Source organism: Dipodomys merriami, unplaced genomic scaffold (genome assembly GCF_024711535.1).
Source record: "Dipodomys merriami isolate MVZ:Mamm:240054 unplaced genomic scaffold, mDipMer1.0.p SCAF_1, whole genome shotgun sequence".
NCBI classification, from domain to species: domain Eukaryota; kingdom Metazoa; phylum Chordata; class Mammalia; order Rodentia; family Heteromyidae; genus Dipodomys; species Dipodomys merriami.
Genome location: NW_027202270.1, coordinates 20222670 through 20243543, shown reverse-complemented (window position 1 = coordinate 20243543; position 20874 = coordinate 20222670). Strand labels below are relative to the sequence as shown.

Sequence of the window (20874 nt, the reverse complement as noted above, 5' to 3'; positions counted from 1 at the left end):
CCCCCAAATCTTGCAAAAATAAAATAAAAAATTTAAAAACAACTTGTACAAATTTCATCAACTAAAACTTATGTGCACATACACATAAAGTGTTCTGTGAGATGTAAAAAAATACATATCCTAAAAAATTAAGACAATAAGAAAGGGGTAGGTAGGGAAGGGTGGGTGAAAATGTTAAAATGGGTGACACTGATCAAGATGCACTGTATTCATAAACTGCTTTGTTGAGTGTCAACTCCTTTGTACAACTACTTAAAGACAATAAATGTATCCAAAAATAATAAAAAAAATTAAGTTAGAAGAAGATGTAACAGCTTTGATTTAGGCAATTCTTCATTAGCAAGCATCATCAGGAATTAGGAGGTTTGATAGTGAGATGAACTGGGACTTACCTAGGTATTTGGCTTTTAAAGTTGATTTTAAAAAATACCTCCCTCTTCTACATTATCATTTTCTTCTATATGGCAAAATTAGTTTTAACAGTTATAATTATGTAAAAAGTTGAAGGTAAGGATGGAAATTTTAAGGATGGAATTGTAATCCCTTTGCACAACTCTCATCATCATCATCATCATCATCATCATCATCATCATCATCATCATCATCATAAAAAAGAATTATCATTAGTGGCTAGGGTGTAGCTTAGTAGAGCACTTACTTAGCATGTGTGAAATGGAGAGTGATAAAACTAAAAATAAAAACATTAATGAAAATGGTAAAAAAAAAAAAAAAGGACTGATTTCTTTTACTGAATTTCATCTGTTGCCCATTAAAAAATCTAAAATTTAAAAAATTTTAGAGTATAAAATAAATATTGTCTTTGATAAAGTAATAAGCAATAATGCTTAGTTACCTGAATGCATATTTTTTCACAGTGAGAATTAGCATCTACATATTGATCTTTTGCTAAGAAGATAACATAATAGTTTCTGTGTTCAAGCCTTCTGCAAAATTATCACTGGTTTCATTATAATAGATTTCGCATATTTAAGTTGATTATCAAGTAGAGGCAGATTAATCTATCTTCACTTGTAGTTGATCAAACACTTTTATTCATTTTAATTTCAAAATGTTCCTCTGACACAAAGCAATAGCGATGCAAGTAATTAGGAGAAGTCTTAAAATTAAGTTTGGCAGACATTTATGAAAATTTTATCTCACAATAAATTCTACATCTTCTAATACCACTCATGCATTTCTCTCTTTGAGATTCTCGCCAACAGCTTTCAAATATTTCCATTGTCAAAAACTTATAACATAGATAGGGGCTAGAGCCTCATTCCTGACATCCTATCTACTCAGGAGTCTGGGCTCTGAATATCAATGTTCAGAGCCAGCTTGGGCAGAAAAGTCCATGAGATCTTATCTCCAATTAACAAGTGAAAACAAAACAAAACAGCTGGACTGGAGGCATGACTCAGTGGAAGAACCGGAGCCATGAGTGAAAAGATCAAGAGAGAGCACAAGTTCCTGAGTTCAAGTTGTGGGCTGTAGACATGTGCGTGCCTGCCCTGCCTCCCAGAAACATCAAACTTAAATAACAATTTTGAGAAGCTACAACAAATGACAAGATTGATGGAACAAGTTCTGTTTCTTCTTCTGTACAATCATATTGTTGTCTTTGCTTATTTAAAATCCACCATAGACACAGAAGACCCACAGCTCCACAGGTTCTTTTTAAAAAAAGATTAATTTTATTTTGTTGTAAAGGTGAATTGTAGAGGGATTACAGTTACACAAGTAAGGTAATGAGAATATTTCTTGTCAAACATTGTTACCCCCTCCCTTGTTTTTCTCCCACTTTCTCTCCCCCCCAACTCCCTCCCCCAGCCAAGATGTAAAGTTCTTTTTTAGAGTAATGTCTTGTGAATATCATTGTTTCATTGGCTCACCTTTGTCTTTTGTTTCACCATTTTGTTATTTCCCTTCCATTCCCCAAATCAGACAAACATATATACAAGACACAGGGTACCAAAATCAAAACAGTGACAACAGAGGATAAACCAAAGTAAAAATTAATTAAAGAAAAAAGAAATAACTTCACACAGTACATTAACAACTGCAGCAACATGAACAACACAAACCTCCTGTTTCCGTATCTTGCAGTTCATTTTGATTAGCATCATTTTATATGGTCATATGCACATAGCCATTGAGCTATTGTGATCCTCTGCTAGGACTATCCTATACATATACTAATTATTACAAATGAGGATAACCATGGAGCCTATGTTTCTTTAAGTCTGGCTTATTTCACTTAATATGACTTTTTCTAATCCTTTCCATTTCCTTACTAATGGGGTAATGTCATTTTTTTCTGATGGAAGCATAGAATTCTATTGTGTGTGTGTGTGTGTGTGTGTGTGTGTGTGTGTGTGTGTGTGTGTGTGTATATATATATATATATATATATATATATATATATACACACACAACATTTTCTTGATCCATTTATCTACTGAGGGGTATCTGGGTTGGTTCAATATCTTAGCTATGGTAAATAATGCTAAAATGAACACAAATTCTTGAGGCAGAAATTATAACAAAGCAAGTTGGAAGAAGAATTCTAAGCCACTGTGAATTTATAAAAAGAGTCCCTACTGTTTGTATCACAGTTTAAGAGCATAATAGGGAACTCTCCAAATTTTCCTTCATATGGTGTTTATACAAGGATAATAATATTTTCTAATGTATGATGTAGACCCTAAATAGAAACCAAGAATTAAGAAACCAAAGAGCTTATTTGAGTTAATCAGAACTGCAACTCAGAAGGTGTTAATTTTAGGCATATAGAAATATATTATAGCTCTTAAAATTTATAATATGTGCTAGATATGAATATATTTCATATTTTAACATATTACAAGTTTTAAAAACAAAGACTACTAGTAAAGAGGAAGAGTCTATCCATTTGCCAGGAATTTACTACAGGTAGGGTAGCTTTTTTTTTTTTTTTTTAATGAAAGAAATTAGGGTCAGATGAGGTAGCTCTCATCTAATCCCAGCAATTCAAGAAGCTGAAATCAGAATCACAGTTTAAGACCCCCTCTCAACCAAAAAGGAAGAGAAAAAGAATGTGGCAACATGTTCTTACTATATCGTCTATTGTTATTTCCCTTCCCTTCCTCAAATCAGATAAATGGATATACAAGATATAGGGTACCAAAATCAAAAACAGTGACAATAAGGGATAAACCAAAGGGGAAAAAACACAGCACATTAACAACAACAACAACAACTTCTTTCCATATCTTGCGATTCATTTTGATTAGCATCATTTTATATGGTCATATGTACACAGCTATTGAGCTATTGTGATCCTCTGCTAGGACTATCCTATACATATACTAATTATTACAAATGAGGATAACCATGGAGCCTATGTTTCTTTTTTTTTTTTTTTTTTTAATTGTATTTTATTTTATTTGAGAACATACTGTACAAAGGGGCTACAATTACATGGGCAGGATAATGGATACATTTCTTACCAAGCATTGCAGCCTCCTCCTTTGTTTACCCTTCACTTCCCTTCCCCGCCTCCCCCCTCCCCCCACCCAATTTTACCCCCCTCCCCCCACCCAATTATACCCCCCTCCCCCCCCCCCACACCGGCATTGTAAAGCTGGTTTTGACATGACATTTTGTACTTCTCATTGTTGCAACAGGTCCACCTGAATCCTTAAACGACTTGTTTGTCCCCATCTACTGCCTATGTTTCTTAGTGTCTGGCTTACTTCACTTAATATGATTTTTTCTAAGCATTTCCATTTCCTTACTAGTGGGATGATGTCATTTTTTCTGATGGAAGCATAGAATTCCATTGGGTATATATACCAAATCTTGTTGATCCATTCATCTACTGAGTGGTATAAGTAGGAGGGCGATGGTCCAAGTTGGCCTGGGAAAACAACAACAACAAAATCCACATAACACCCTACCTGAAAAGTAATTAAAGCCAAAAGAGCTAGGAGCATGATCCAAGTGCTAGAAGGCTAATTAACTATCAAATACAAGGTCTTGAATTGCCCAGACCCAAGTACTACCAAACCTGGCAGGGGGGTGGGGTGGGGGTGGGGGGTGGGGGGAGGAGATTGGGCAATTAACAGTTGTATGTATAATCCTTTTCAGAAAGAAATAGAAGAAAAGATTAGAATGGAGAAATTCTTCAGAAAAGGGTGTGAGAGGGGAGATGACCCTCCTGGTTTACTGAAACTCAGTAGTAATCAACTGTTTAGAACCTATTCCTAAGAAAGATTTTTTTTTTTTCCTGGTAGGTGGTCTCGATCACTGACCTTGTTCAGAATTGCCAGTCCCTGGTGAAAATAAGCCCTCCACCTTAAGTTGATTCTCTTATTATTATTTTAAAATTCTATACAGACATTGAACACAAAATTGTCTGCATCTAGATAGACACACCCCTTCTTGACTGTTGAGAGACTGAGGAAAGAAGTACCAAGCGTGATTCAGATTAGGGAGGAGTGTAATCAGCTTACGTGAATCCCCTATGTCTCTCCATCTTCCAGTCTCCAATTTCATGGGGGATATTGGAAAAATGTCTTGGGTTTAATCACCGAATCTGATTTTCTAAGTATGCTAAGTCATTGTTTTTATTTAAGAAGAATCTGAAGGTGCTGAAATAAATGAACTCTATTTCCTTTCATCTCATTTGTAGTAAATTCAGCCCATTTACTTTCCAGGGACTGAATTCCCTCACACCACAGTTGGTGGGTCACTGCTGGACCCAGGATTTCAGGAACCTGAGGCTGTTATTTTGACTCTATTTCTGACCCATGGCCCTCTTTATATTGTTTTCAAGTCCATTTTTTCCACTGTTTCTACAGTAAAGATAGGGCCAGCCAAGCTTAGATTTTGAACCATGGACATGTGAATGCATACATCTACATTAATTTAAAACTTTACAAAGTTCTCGAGTTATACATTGAGATGAGGAAGGATTTCAAATCAGAAGTTGTGTCAAAAATCCCTTTAATCTTATCTGAAACATACTGCTTTTTAAAAAGAATTCCTGTTTAGTAATTGTACAAAATAATATATTGAACTATGATATTTTTCATACATGAAATATATTGTTTTAAGGGAAATTGCAGAAACATTCAGTAATTTGAAACGCACAAACATTAATGTAAGGAAAAGATTTTTTTTTTTTGGGTCCGGTCATGGGGCCTGAACTCTGGGCCTGGGCACTGTCCCTCAGCTCTTCAGCTCAAGGCTAGCACTCTACCACTTGAGCCACAGCACCACTTCCAGCTTTTTTCTTTTTGCTTATGTGGTGCTGAGGAATTGAACCCAGGGTCTCACGCATGCAAGGCAAGCGCTCTACCACTGAGCCACCTTCCCAGCCCAGGAAAAGATTTTTCTAAATTCCTGCTTCTTTATTCTTTTAAATTGTTGCTTAGAAGCATGACTTTGTTCCTATCATATCTTAGTCTATCTATATGATATTCTTTTATTGGAGTCTTAATATGTCTTAATATATTACTTTGTTGTACTCCTTTAAATTAAAAAAAAACAAGAAATCAAACTATAGTTTGCTGATCTATTGTAAGGAAACATTTAATTTTCCATTGGCAAAATGCACAGAAATAGAAATATACTTCTGTGTGGCTGTTTTTTCTTAAAGCAATCAATTTACAAAGAAAGCTCATTTCTCTGTGGTAGTTCTTACTCACTGGTACATAGCAGAATGCCTTAATGACTTAATTGGATTGTTAGGTAGGATTCAAATGATTCACATAAGCTGCTGAGCAAAAGCCTCTTCTTTAGGAACAGCTCAACATTATTCATTTTCCGTGCTGTATGTTAAGACAAGAAAAAATAGAGCAAAATCTACAAAAGCAGATGGAACAAATACATTTGAGGCTGTTTGGGTACAGATAAGTGGTATATACCACCTGGCTAAAAAAGCAAAAAGATGCTCATCATAATAGTTTTATATAGCATTGGTGCTGGGAAGAATTTCTTTCTGAAAATAATGACCATGTGTAGACTTATCTCATCCGCCCACTTATATATGGCAATTCAGCACATATCTGTTTTGTTTGTTTTTACTTTTGGCTACATTAGTTGTTAAATCTAAGTTTAAAAGGTTAGAGCATAACTTGATTATCACCTCATTTGAAGACATTATTTAACTTCTCAAAAGACTCCTCTTTCTCGTGTAGTTTAGTGGCATGATTATAATACAAGTTTTTATGGGCCATATTATGTCTGGGATGTATATTGAAGTAATACAATTTATCATTCAATCTATGGACCCAAAGTCTAATAAAATTCAATATTATTTTTGAGCTCACTTTCTCCAGTGAAATATCAATTATCCATACAAAGAACTGTAGATTTCAACCTTGGCTTTACCTCAAAAACACAGGGGAAATGTAAAATTTCCAGTGGCCACACCTTGACTAATTATTATAGATTTTCTAGAAAATATGAAATCCTGGGGTCAATTTATCCACGCAGTTTTTGTGTGCAGATCAAAATTTGAGAAAATACCATAATGAAGAAGATATGCTTACAAGAATACTCTGTAAGGCACAATTTCAGATTTTGTTGAAAAGAAAGATGAAATAAAAGTTTTAGGAATCATTACCTTTATTCCTTGCTTATCCATCTCTCCCTCCTTCCTTCCCTCCCTCCACATTTACTGAAAGCCCGTATGTCACACATGACACTGTTTATACTCTTAAATTACAGAAAATAAAATTTTGAAGACAAAACTATAATTTGATTTTTACTTGTGAGAATTTAACCTGAAGATAAAGCAAAACAATGTTTTTGTAACAATTGGGGCCCAGAATAAAATGGAGACAATTGTGTCCACTAGAGACCAAAGATTCTGCTTCAATCCTGTGACACTAAAGGAATTTCTGGAATCAGTAAAGTGCTGAAGGTTCATCAAATGGCTCATGTAAATGAAAACAATCAGCTTGTTATCCATAGAAAATCTTGGTTTGTGGATTTTTTTTTTTTCTGGAGAAATCGTCTGAAGCAAGAATGGCTTTAAATCTGCTTTCCTTGTTGGTTCTGTTAGGTGAAACCAAGACATATCACAGTGTCAATGGCTCTGGTCATTTGTGTGAATTTTCTCTAGAGCCTCTTCTAAGTGACTTCAATATCCCTTGAATCTTTCATCATCAAAAATTCCATGATAAAAACAGTGGCATTATGCCCATTTTGAAAATAAGGTTATAATATCCAAAGCCACCTATTTAGGACAATGGGGAGTCAACTTCAGAATGAGGTGGTGAACTGCAAAACTTGAATTTGAAGCAAGGCACTCGGCTCAATGGACCACTTCTAGCTGTGCTGCTCCATGTGTCTAAGGAGCAGCAACAGCAATGACATCCCTGTGACTCTGTTAAGAATGGGGGGAAAGGGGAGCCACCGGGTGGGGGGTGGCGGGCAAGAGAGAGAAAAATGAGGGAAGGGAAAACAAGTTAGACAGGAAATGTAATCATTGCCTTATTTATGTAACTGTAACCCCCCTGTCCATCACCTTGACAATAATTTTTTTTTTAATGTAGAAGTGTCGAGTGCTTGTGGCTCACACCTATAATCCTAGCTACTCAGGATGCTGAGATCTGAGGATCATGGTTCAAAGCCATTCAGGGCAGAAAAGTCCCCATGAGACTGTTATCTCCAATTAACCAACAATGAAATAAAATAAAATAAAAATGGAAGTGGCACTGTGGCTCAAAGTGGTAGAGCCTGGCCCTCAGCAAAAGAGCTCACGTCTAGACCCTAAGTTTAAGCCTTATGACCTTTAAAATATTTTTAAAAATGTATAAGCCTGGGGTCTTCTGAGACCTACTTATCAATATCTGAATTTTAATAAGTTTCCTAGATGTACACCTAGGTTAATCTCTGCTTTATCCTACCCCTCAGATGTAACATATTCAATTTTATGAGTGCTTAAAAAGTGTAGATATAATCAGTGTACATGTGTGAGTTATAGGTCAGTCATGGTGAGGTAGTCAGCCAAGAATATAGAAACCCAGTATATCAAATTGTTCTCCAATGTCTTTGAAGATAAAAATTGCCTAGATGCTTGTTGAAAATACAACTTATTTCCTAATCACTAACCCACTAAATCAGAAGCTGTAGGTGTTTTTTTTTAATAAAGTGCCCTAAATGATCGCTATGAAGTGAGAAGTTGGAGAACATATTTTTGAATTAAGCTTCATACTCAGTAAATAATGAAGACAGAAAATCATTCCACCTGAAAAACTATGTCTTAATTGAAAGTGCTATATTATCATGTCTAAAGAAATAAAAGGGCTATCAGAAAAGGTTGGCTGGCTAAAGAAAGATTGAAAGACAACTCCTGAGAGACAAAGATGGTAGAGTTTAAGGTTCATATGTTAGTGAGGAAGAAAAAGATTTCCAGAGAGTGATCAAGGGTGAATCCATCTAAGGAGTGCGATGCTTTTCGTGCTGAACAACCTGATGACATCAAATACTGGAACTGCATAATTGACTCGACTTGCTATGAGTCTCTTTGCTCAGCAAGCAACTTTCTGATTAAAGTGTAACTTCCTATGGAAGTACTGATGGAGAAAGGGAATTTATTGACTAGGGAACAGAAATTCAAGTCTTCAGTGTAAATCATTCTGGCACTCAAATTTTATCCATCCTTGTTCTGACCTAAATGTAAATCCACTCATGGGAGATGGCTGTAAACTTTGTGATGCTTCTGAAGCAGAACAGGGAACTTCTGGGACAGGTTAGACTTGCTATTTGCTGTAGTAGACTAGCCTAGGAAGACCATGTGTCTTTCACATCCACACCTCTGCCTTTCTGATAACTATGCTTTTTCCCCTGAAGCTGAGTGGAAATAGAAGTAGGAGGATGATAGAGGATGAAGTTAGAGGGTTGGAAATGTTCCAGAAACAATGTGGAAAAACCAACCAAGGTAATTTTCCATTTATGACAAACATCATAGAAGCAAATTCTCAGATGATTTATGTATACATACTTAATTTTGAAAAGCAATTCCCAAAGTCCTTGTTTAATACTGCTCTGTTCACAGGGTTCTCTTGAAACATAAAGGAAATACATTTTCCACCTCAAAATTTTGCTTTTTACTTGTAGAAGAAAGGTAATATGGAGAAAACTTACTAAGCTGAAGGTTTAAGGACAGGAGAAGGGAGAGGAAATGTATGAGTGAGCACAGTGCTTCTTTTCTACGTTGGGGCTTTTGACTTGTGTGTGTGTGTGTGTGTGTGTGTGTGTGTGTGTGTGTGTGTGTGTGTGTGTGTACGCATGCACGCTATGTGTCAAGTATCTGTGAAATGATTTTAAGGTGGAAGGTGAGCTTCTCTGAGCCCTCCAGCATGTACCACATCAAAATAAAATAGACAACAGGAGCAAATACTGTACAGGAAAGGGGGCATTCATTTTTAGCTTAGTAAGCTAAAGTCGAGTCTGGTGGGTCTCTGATTTGAGAGAAGGGATTTGTCATGGAATCCACTGAGGTAAAATTAGGTGACTTAAAGCTGAGTAGGAGCCATTTGGCCCATGGAAATGGAAGATGACATAAATATCTAGCAGGGAGAATGAGTCAGGGAGGAAGCAGAACTACATTCTATGACCCCCCCCCAAAAGGGACCAACTCATAAATTACATTAGCCCAGGCTAACATAGTCATTAATCCTAAAAAATTAAAGATACTATCTATCCAAGAGATGATCAGAAATGGACACCGTGCATGGAAGATTTGATCCTTTTCTGACTTCATCCGTTAGACAGTTAAGATCCCTTTTTTAAATAGCCCTTATAATTCCCTTCCAACTAACATCTTTTTTTCTGCCTTGTTGTTCCAGATTCCCTCAAAGAAGTTAACGATATACTCACTTCCACTTTCCAGCCTCCTGGTTTTTTTTCCTGAATCCAGTGTGGATTTCTTCCTATCATCACACAGAAAATTCTCTTGTCAAGGTCACTCATGAATATGTCAAACTCAATGCTCAGTTTTCATCCTTTATTTTAATCCCACAAGCAGCCTAGACAAGGTCAGCCACACCCACCCTTTTAGGAGCAATTTCTTTTCTTCGTCTACATGTTATACATTATTTCTGGGTGCTCCTTCTCACCCTTAGAAATACTCCTCCTGCCTGCCCTGCCTAGGTGGTTTCTGTGCACTAGCTCTAGATACACTCATGGTAGGTTTTATCTAGACTTGTGAGCTTTTATTGCCATCTATATGCTGATGTCTCTTGTATGTATTTTTTCTTCCAGTCTGGATCCTTCACAAAACTCCAGACACATAGATCTGTGCTACTCCGCATTTCCTTGAAAGTATCTGTTTGGTGTTTCACATTCTTTGCAACTTAAACCTTGTCCTTGCCCTTGTCTTCTGAAACTATACTTGCTTCTTCAGTTTTTCTGAAAATTGCAATTCCATTTAGCCATTTTGGCAGCTTTCTTCCTGTCATTAAACTTTTTTGTTGTTGTTATTTAGCTTTTCTCTCCCTCTCCTCTGTCACTGTTTTTGATTTCTGTACCTTTTGTCTTATATGTAAGTTTTTCTCTTTGGGGAAGGGGAAGAGGGAGGACAAATATGTTGGGACAAAGGGTGAACAAATGCAGCAGTAATATGTTGAAAATGAACTATACAACTTTTGGTAGAGGGATGTTGGGAGGGAAAAACTGGGAGAAAATGAGGGAAGGGGTGACACTATTCAAAAAGAAAGGTACTCATTACCGACTTATATAACTATAACCTCTCTGTACATTATGTTTACAATTGCAAAAAAGGAAAATTAGTATATGCTTAAGATACCCTACCAGAGGCTCACAATAGCTCAATAGCTATGCACATATGACCATATAAAATGATGTTAAGTGAAATTAACTCCAAGATATGAAAAGAAGAGGCTTTTTCCTTGTTGTTTTTAATGTACTGTGTGAAATTATTTTTTTCTTTCATTTTTTCCCCTTTAGTTTAACCCCTATTGTCACTTTTTTTTATAATTTTGGTAACCTGCGTCTTGTAAATATATTTATCTGAGTTGGGTAAGGGAAGGGGAACACCAAAATTGTGAGACAAAAGACAAAGGGTGAACCAGTACAACAGCTATGCTTACAAGAAGTGTCTTGGGAATGAATGTTACTTGGGGGAGGAGGGTTGAGGTGGGGAGAGGGAAGGTGGGAGAAAAACAAAGGGGTAACAATGTTCCACAAGAAATGCACTCATTACCTGATGTATGTAACTGTAACCCCTCTGTACATCACCTTGACAATACAACTAAATTTTTAAAAAAGCAACTTTTTTTTGTCAAGGTCACTAAGGGATATGTCAAAATCCTCATATTTCATGACGATTACACATTCCTAATGGGACAGTGAGTTCCGTTATCTTCACTTTCAAAATATACCTGGAATCTGACCACCTCTTACTATCTCCAAAGCTGCTTCTTTCTGCTGCAATGATTTCCTAGAATGCCTTGCTCTGTGCAGGGTCCCATGTCTGTCCTCCATTGCTTTCCAAGTGGTCCTGTAGGTTTGGTGAGGATCTGTGGTTAACAAAAGACAGTGGGATGTGGCCTATTTCTTGTTTGTTCTATTTCGTTCTGTTTGACTTTTATTCACTAGGCCCACTCTTTCTGGTGAGATGAGAAGGCAAGTAGGAGCTCCAGACTTATCATCACCCAGTTTTCAAGTCCCAGGAGAAGGAAATTTGTCTCCACGTCAGACATGATTGGCGAACTTTGCTGGAGTCATGTGTCAGTCTCTTAACTAATCAAAGTGGTCAAGATAAACAAGTTACTCTGACCAGCCTCGGTCAGAGGCCTAATGTAATTGCTGGGCTGGGAAGAGGCCATAATAATGAACGTTTTGCTGATACAACTTGGAACTAGAAACCAGAGAAATCAGAAAAATGAGACTAAGAAGAATAAAACTACAGATACAAATACAGATTATGATAATTATGGTAATTATGGTAATGACCATAATTGAATAGCTTATATTTTGCTATAAATCAGTTTCTTAATTCTTTTAATCCCATTTCTCCATCTAAAGGTGTTAATACTTCACAGCAGTAATGTGAAGTTTAAATGATTTTATGTGTGTCAGGAGTCTTTGCAAAAGACGAAATGATATACCTTATTACATAAATGTTAGCTATTATAAAATCTAGACTATGCCATCAGTGGCTGATAAAATATGGGCAGACATAGAGAATGACCTTTACAATTTACGACAGTGGAGAAGTAGATATCCATGGAGGTTCTCACTACTTGTACTCGGTATGGTACTGGAAGTTTGAGCCAGACTAGATAAATGAAAGGCATGCAAATTTCTAAAGAAATAATTTTTGTTTGCATGTGGTATACGTTGAAAACCTTGTAATTCCACAAAACATTAGAATTGATCAATGTTGTTGGTACAGAGGCAATATACAAAAACCAGCTGCAGTTCTATACGTTAATTGTGAACAATCAGGAAATTAAGAAAAAATTATGTGTAATAGTATATACATGGTCTGAATGTTAGGCAGACTCAAAATTGCTATGTTGTAGCTGAGTCCTCAGTAAATGGGCACCTGTGAAGGGCTTCAGTCATGAGAGTAAAATGCTCACGAGAGGGGTTAAAACTCATAAAAAAGAACTAAGGGAGCTCTTCCATTCTGCACAAGTCAAGGGAAAAATAATCATGACAAACATGACCCGTGCTTCCCTCCAGACCAAAATTCAGCTTACCACTAAATTATTAATGAATTTTATGTGACCAAGTTAACACATTATTATTATTATTATTATTATTATTATTATTATTATTAGTGTATTTTATGTGACTAAGTTAACACATTCAAGTCTTGTTTGTGGTAGGGTGGGGAGGAGTATATGTGAGTCTATGTATTAAATTGGTACTTTATGCAGAAGATTATGGAAAACTAGTCTGGACTTCTAAGCAATGAGTACAATGATAAACTATGTAACATATGATGCCCAAATATTACTCATTGCTTTTTAGCTATCTGACTCAGGTTAAGCTCTGGTTAATGAAATAGGCAGGCTCCTATGGTCAGGTGGAGGAACAGTAACACATCCCTTTCCAGCTCCACCATCCTCATCTAGAGCAGCGCCGGCTATTTGTTCAGGAGTAAATTAGAGAAGCAGAGAGCATATTTGGGGAAGGTAGCTGCATATTATATCTTTCTATTCTTCAGATTTTGCACTGTGTTTTAATATTAGGAAAACTGGGTTTCACAGATGAAGTGAAAATTTTTCCTATCCTCAGAGATGATTTAAAGAATGCACATAAAGAAAGGAGATTCTGTATGAATCTAGAGTGCAGGCAGTCCTCAGAGACCTGAGATGTCTCAGGATACTTCCTTCATTATGGTGGAGCCCAAAGGGAGATGGGTTTAAGTAGTTTTTTATGTGTGTTCCTTCCTTATATGCAAGAAGGGACCACGAGACTCTTACAAGGTATACCCTAAAATACAACAAGACAAAGAAGAAATAAATACAAACAGCTACTAAAAGCCAAGCATCACAGTTCTCATTCCAAAGAAGTGATAGAAATCTTCCCATCCCAGTGGGATGACTGTAATATCTGTAATAGGGAACCAAACATCATCTCTCCTTTTTTTTTCTCTGTATAAGTTATCTTAGGGGAAACTGCACTGAATTTCAGAAATTAAACAGAATCAGAATGCTTAGTTTCCATACCAACCATGTGGCTTCTCTTTAGTTTCTCATTCATTTATCTAATCAGCCAACAAATATTTATTGACTGCCACAACTATTTATTGTCTGTGCAGGTACTGATGGGAGAGTTAAGAACAAAGTAGACCTCTGTCCTCGTGAAGTTTCAAGTCAAATGTGGGAAATAAATACTAAACATTCAAATAAATGTGCCAGTAGAGAAATCCAAAGAACATCCGGGGCTTTTCTGGGAGGAAAGATTTAGCTAGAGTCCCCAGTCTGGGTGTTAGGATGATCAGAAGCTCTGCTGAACATATGTCCCAGGACCTTCCTGTTTCAGGGTCTCCTCTGCATTTAGGCTTCTTATTTGCTGCAATGAAGCAGTAGTCATTCTGCTGCTGTGGGACATTCATTCACATAAAGTACTGGTCAAGGGGGCTAACTTTCAAGATAATGTAATGGCAACAAAGACCTTCCACATAGTCAGGCTGCACATTGAGTGGATGTAAAGAAAGACCTGGTTATTCTTGGGTTTCAAGGTCCATATAACCACTCGTCTTTATTGTTGGACTTTTATTCCTCATCAGTACCAGTTCCCACTACTATCTCCCCAGTTTTTGCTTCCTCTGTGTTCTTTCTCTCCATGTTCCTTTCTCTTGCTTTCTTTCCCACCATTGCTCAAAAACAACCAACAAACCAACCACCAGAAATCAAGATCCAATGGAAAAAAAATTCCCTCTATCCTTTGGGATCCTATAGCTACCACGCTCTCAGAATTAAAACTCCACAAGGCTTATTTATACACTGGTTATGTACTTACCATAAACCTTTTCTATCCTAGCTGGTAGCTGGTAAGATATATAGTGAGTCTGGCTATATGATAAATGATGCTACATGCTTTGATAGAAAAGTAGGAGGTACAACCAAGTACAGGACGAGGATCCAATTTAAATGAGAAATTAGAGCAGCAAAGATAACCTTTAGGAGGACTCGTCTCAGAGTATGGGAAGAGCATTTCTGGTAGAGGATCAGCACATGTGTAATTCCTTGGGAGCAAGAAGAGAGATGGGGAGTTGAAGAGGTAAGCGAGTCTAGGTAATTAGTACCTAGTTCTATATCCCTGACTCTTGTCTAACAAACAAAATGACATCATTAATAGTTTTGTCTAAACTTGGAATTTATTTGGTTTTGAAACAGAAATGGTTGTGCCAAAGCTGACAACCTCATTACATACAGAGACACAGACACACTCACATGTACACAGACACACACACACAGGCACACAAATGGTACCTAAAGCACCTTCCTCCAGGGCCATGTAATTTTGCATATTAAAAAGGCTATCTGACAATCATACACATGATTCTGGGTCAGCCAGGCCATAAGCTGAAAATTAGGTTCATTTTCCTTTGATAGGAATGTTTCCTGAGGAGAAACCTGGACTATAAGAGCGTCTATAAGAGCGTCAAAAAGTGTCTGCCAGCAGCACATGAATTCTCTACCAAGTTTCAGGATTTGTATCTGCCCAACTGATACTTCTTATTTCCCCCTTGAAGTGCAAGTAGCTTCTTGCTCCATCCTGTGCTTTCCTGTTACCAATGCATGGCAGGAAAGAAGTGTAAGTTCTGTTTACCACCAGGGTAAAATGTCCTCCCTACTTCATTCTTATGTAGGGTACTTTTTGATGTCCAGTATGCCCCAGGTATTCACAGGTCCTGTACACATTGTGCTCAGCGCCTACCACCTGGGTTGATCTGTCCTTTCACACATTATGTATCATAGTAGTAGATGCATGAGCTACATTTCTTATTTTTGAAAATAAATTATTTCATTTGATTGCCCAACCCTGTCTGTCCCAATCCCAATCCACCTTCTTTTCTGGCTCCAGTCTTCCTTTTCAACTACTAATAGTTTCAGCTACTAATAGTGCCTTTTAGCTGTCTTTATTGTGTGTATGTATGAAAGTAATAAATTAAGATAGTCATCATGAGGTGGTTTCTCTTGCTTAAGTCTACATTAGTATGCTCACAGTGTTAAGTGTACAGGAATTCATTTCAGGGTCAATAACGTTCAGTGACCTCAGAAAGTAAACTCTCCATTTATGATAACGTGTAAGTCTTATACAATGGTGACTTGCCATACAATATAATAATTAAAAAATGAAGAGATGTTGAGGAAGTGGTTATCTTCTTCAAAAACGTATCCATTGATCCTTTGCTGAAGTTGAATTGGGCCCAGGTGCTAAAACTCTGTCCGGTCATCTTGTGAGTCTACACTGATGCTGGAACCTTGGCTACTGGTATCCGCATTTTCATAGGACTTTTGATCTTTGGCAAAGTTGATGAAAACCTATTGGATTTTTTTCCAAGGAGAAAGAACATCATTAGTGCCAGTAACAAAGGAAGACAAAAGATTAGTAGTTCTTTGTTTCTATGACTCTCTCTCTCTTTCATACACACACACACGCACACACACACACACACACACACACACACACACACACACAATTAAACATCAGATAAGAAAGGTAGGTTTTATCATATCATGTCTTTATGCATATGTATACCTGTATTAGGACTCATGTTTTAGTCACCTTTAATTTTGACTGCAAACAACATCATATTATTACATACTATGATTACATTAATAATCATAATGTATATTTAGGGCTTCAGTGGAATATCGACAGTTATTTATCCATATCCATATTCTCCACATCTATTATCTCTATTATATATAGACAAGAAATCCTGCCCAAAGTCATACCAAATGTTTATGTAGAAGTAACCAGAATAATTGTACTAGTTTTAAGATTGAAATAAAAATTGTGGAGTTAAGTTAATCAATGATTATATTGTTAGCCAATTATTTAATAAGCAGACCTTTTATAGGTTTATATTAATCAAATATGTTATAGATTCATGGCCAAATGCTCAGGAATTTAATCTTTTAAGGCAAAGTTTGGTGCTAGTAGTTGCTCATAAGTCTAACGGTAAAGCTCTGTTTGCAATGCTATAGTGTCTTATGTCCCTATCATAATACCTAAAGTCTTATAAAATAGTTGTCTATAAAAAACAGCATGATACACTGTCTGAGAGGCTCATTCCAATGGTGGCTATATCAAATATACTATAAACCATATTAACTGGAACTGCATAATATTAAGACAGTACAGAGGTGATAAAGAATGACCTAGAAAGCCTCTAGAAAGCCTCTTGTTATTGAGTGTAAATTCAGATAGTAAGTGAAAGAAAAGAATTTCCTGTTTTAATTGTGTGAATTTGGTTAGATCTAAAGATCTGCACATTCTTTCTAGCTAACACCAAGCCACCTTAATCTAGGAAGCCAATCCAGTAGAAGAGAATTTATGGAACCTACCAAGTCCAAAGTAAGGGAAATGTTAATAGCTATTTATCTGGTAACTGAAAACAGTGCTTTGTTGCTTTACATAGACATATAAATTTGTGGATATAGATATCTTATAAAAATGAGTAGGAAAAAGATTAATGTCTTCATTAAAAGGTAGTTAATGCCTCTTGAATGGTTTTCTTAATATTCCAAAATGCAGTTAGAAGTAAATTTGGCTCTCTGCTAAGTTTTTCAGGTGCAAGATTAGATATTACTTCTATTAAAATAAATAGAATATCATTAGAGAGAAATACCTAGAATGCATAAGGACCAATATGACATTGTGAATGTAGCTCACAGTGCACATCTTACCTCTTCCAGAGTGGTCTGACTCACAAGGAAATTTGTGATATTTAAAGCCGTCTTGTTGGTTTCTAGCAAATCAAAAATGTTTGCTACTCCTCCTGCTGTAACTGGTACATGGTACTCCAGCATGCTAAGGTGTTGATCCTGCCCAAACCAAAGAACAAACTTGTATTGCAATGTATCCTCATATTGACTTGATTAGATATAATGTTACCCAAGAGCTAAGAGAAATATCCAAATGCAATTCATTGCAAAGGACATCATTTCCCCTGGAAAACATTTTTGGGATGATATTCCGCCCATTAGCGTAGGCTCCCCTCACATAAAGGTCCACGGAGATCAGTGTTTAAAAGTGAATTTCTCTGTTGGATTGTGTTACAATGCCAGGAATTAGCTGTTCAGTTTATGCGAGCTACAATGGTAGATTTCAAGAGCCTTGTTCATTAGGTGATGCAGTTCCCTTTCTAGTATCACCATGTTGTTAGTAGCCTCTACTCTTACTGCCTTAGAGTATTTTTGCCACCTTGCTTTTCTGGATGTATAATTTATTACAATGTCTTAAATTTTTTGTTTTTTGTTTGTTTTCTGTCAGATATCTCTAAAATTTAACTTTTCTCACTTGTACCACATTATAACATTATTTGTTTGTTATTCATTCCCATCCTTCCTTCTTTCCTTCCTTCCTTCCTACTTTCCTTCCTTCCTTCCTTCCTTCCTTCCTTCCTTCCTTCCTTCATTCCTTCCTTCCTTCCTTCCTACTTTCCTTCTTTCCTTCCTTCCTTCCTTCTTCCCTTTTTTCTTTCCTTCCTTCCTCCATTTGTCTCCCTTCCCTTTCTCCTGTCTCTTTATCCATCCCTCCCTTCTTACTTCTTTGCATTTGCTAAGCAGATGTACTATCTTTTTACTTTACATATTTTTTTACATGTTTTACTTTATATATTATGTTTACAAGCCCCATTTTTTAACCTACCTATGCCTCCTGCATAGCTAGGATTATAGACATACGTTATTGTTCCCTGCTAATTACTGAAATGAAATTGTGTTAACATTTTGCCCAAGATAACCTAAACCCATAACCCTCCCAATCTCAGCCATCCAAGTAGCTTGGATCTCAGACATACATTGCTGGCCTTGGCATGATCAGATATTTTCTTCCTGAGAAATCTACCCCTGCCATTTCTTGGGATCTGGTTCCAGTGGTATTTTTCATACTGATATTCAAGATGTCTTCTTTATTCCCTTAGAGCTCAGGGCCTGGCCTCTCCCATAGATTTGATTTTCCATTATGCCTATTATAATCTGGCCATCCTGATTATTTTCACTTTCAATTTGTTTTTCTAGCTGTTTCCCTTGTGGATATGTAGAAATGGCTGCCTTCATGTAAAGGATGCTTCCCTTAGGGAGAAATCAAACTTTTATCATCATTTCATATGCTTTAGATAGTTCTGCTCTCATGAAGAACAGATCAGGAAAACTAATTTTGCTACTCAGTCCATAAAGATTTCAGCCCAGAAATTCACTAAAAGCAAAAGTATGAGTTGGAGAAGAAAGGTGTCCTTTAACTTGTGTTTTGATTTAAATTTAGATGATAGAAAATAAGCTTTGAAAAGAAGCATGAAAGCTATTGTTTCCTATAGAAGTGAACTAAGGATTGGGGAGGTAGAGGAAAGATAAAAGAATTCTTTAAAAAATACATTGTTTTGTTTTCAGAATCAGTTAAATTAACATTGTGCCTTGTAGCTCAATGAAGTGTCAGTATGGATACTTTATCATTATGTTCCCACACCAATTTGGGAAAGCAGATGTTCATATCCCTATTTGCAAATAAGAAAGAAGTGTTTCATAGTCTAAAAGTCTTATTGAATATCATCTCAGTGCAGTGGGGGGTCAACCCAACATTGCCAGGTTTATTTACATTATTTCATGCCTGATCTTCTTTTTAACAACAAATATTTGCCATCATCAATTTCTGCACAGGGCCTGTCCATCAAGTATTGTTTTTGTTCTGTTAAGTATACGTAAGTCTGTGCTCTGTGAAATTCATATGCACATATCCCTGTGTATCTGGCCTGTAGTGGTTACTATATACATGCATGAAATCACCACTATGATAGTTCTGGTAGTTGAGAACTGCTTAGACTTTGGTGAATTTTTTATATTTGTTTATTTACTTATTTATTCATATGCCAGTACTGGGGCTTGAACTCAGGGTCTCACACTCTCTCTTGGCTGTTTCGCTCAAAGCTGGTTCTCTACCACTTAAGCCACACTTCTACTTCTGGCTTTTTGCTGGTTAATTACAGTCAGATTTCTATACCCATGGGGCTTCAAACTTTGATCCTCAGATCTCAGCATCTAGGATTCTAGTAGCACCAGACCAGGATTTATTTTTTAAGTGAGAGGAACAAAGGAGATCAACACTTCAAACTATGTCCCTCTGAATTATTATTATTATTATTATTATTATTATTATTATTATTATTATTATTATTATTATTATTATTATTATTTTGTCAGTCGTGGGCTGGCACTTGAGCCACAGTGTCACTTCTGGTTTTCTGGTGATTTATTGGAGATTAGAGTTTCACGGACTTTCCTGCCTAGGCTGGATTTGAGCCACAATCCTCATATCTCAGCCTCCTGAGTAGCTAGGATTACACGCATGAGCCACTGGTGCCAGGCTCACTGTTTATTTGTCTAAGGGTAAATGCATCTCTGGTCATGTTATGCAGGTCATCTCTCATACAGAACTAATAAATGGTAGCTTACATAACTTGAAATCAAATACAGTGTAAACATAAAGTCTTGTGAGAAAAACAACTACATACATAAAAAGACTATGTTAACTGTATAAAAACTACCTAATTTGAAAATTCTTCAAATACCTGATTTGAAAATTCAATTTGTTCATATTAAGTGTACTCAAAGAATCTTATACACATCTTAGTTCAAGAACTAAGCTAATACAATTAGTACCAAAGTTATGATCACCTTGGAAGTAGCAACATCTGCAATGAAAACTGACTGCCAAAGCCAGGTCAAAGGTCAAGATAGCAAGGTCAAAGTATGCCACCACTTACTTTCAAGTATGTTTTTGGAAAGTGTAATTGCATGAACCTCGTGAGGGTCTCCATGCTCACTTTGCTATTTTTCAAGTGAACCTTGACAGTAAATCCACGTCCAAACCTATATGAAATAAAGTGAAAAATGGTATGAGTTACATTTGCCAACAGGGTTCCCTTAGAATCCTAGGTAATGAAACAAGACCCAAGCTGACTATTAGGCCTCTTTTTCTTATATAAAGACTGTAATTTTCACCATAAAACTTTAGGACATGTTACAAACTGGAACTAGTTCAATGCTATAATTTTCTGTCTATTTCTATCTCTGCTGAGTCAGATTCTTTGGGCAAGGCCAATACTGCAAAAACAAACAAACAAACAAAATCTGTGACATCTAACAAAGATGTCAATTTATATTGACATCT

General features: G+C 36.5%; 1 protein-coding gene across 2 annotated transcripts in view; it reads right to left on the bottom strand.

Annotated features, from left to right (window-relative positions):
- Nucleotides 1-15040: 15040 nt before the first annotated feature.
- Abca12 (ATP binding cassette subfamily A member 12) overlaps nt 15041-20874 on the bottom strand; it is a 179343-nt gene continuing 173509 nt past the window's right edge. For both annotated transcript variants that reach the window (XM_070027397.1, XM_070027486.1), the window contains exons 51-53: nt 20468-20573; nt 17394-17531; nt 15041-16022 (exon numbers count right to left, since the gene is read on the bottom strand). In XM_070027397.1, the coding sequence (XP_069883498.1) occupies nt 15915-16022; nt 17394-17531; nt 20468-20573 (352 nt within the window). In that variant the 3' untranslated portion in view covers nt 15041-15914. The remainder of the gene's footprint in view (nt 16023-17393; nt 17532-20467; nt 20574-20874) is intronic.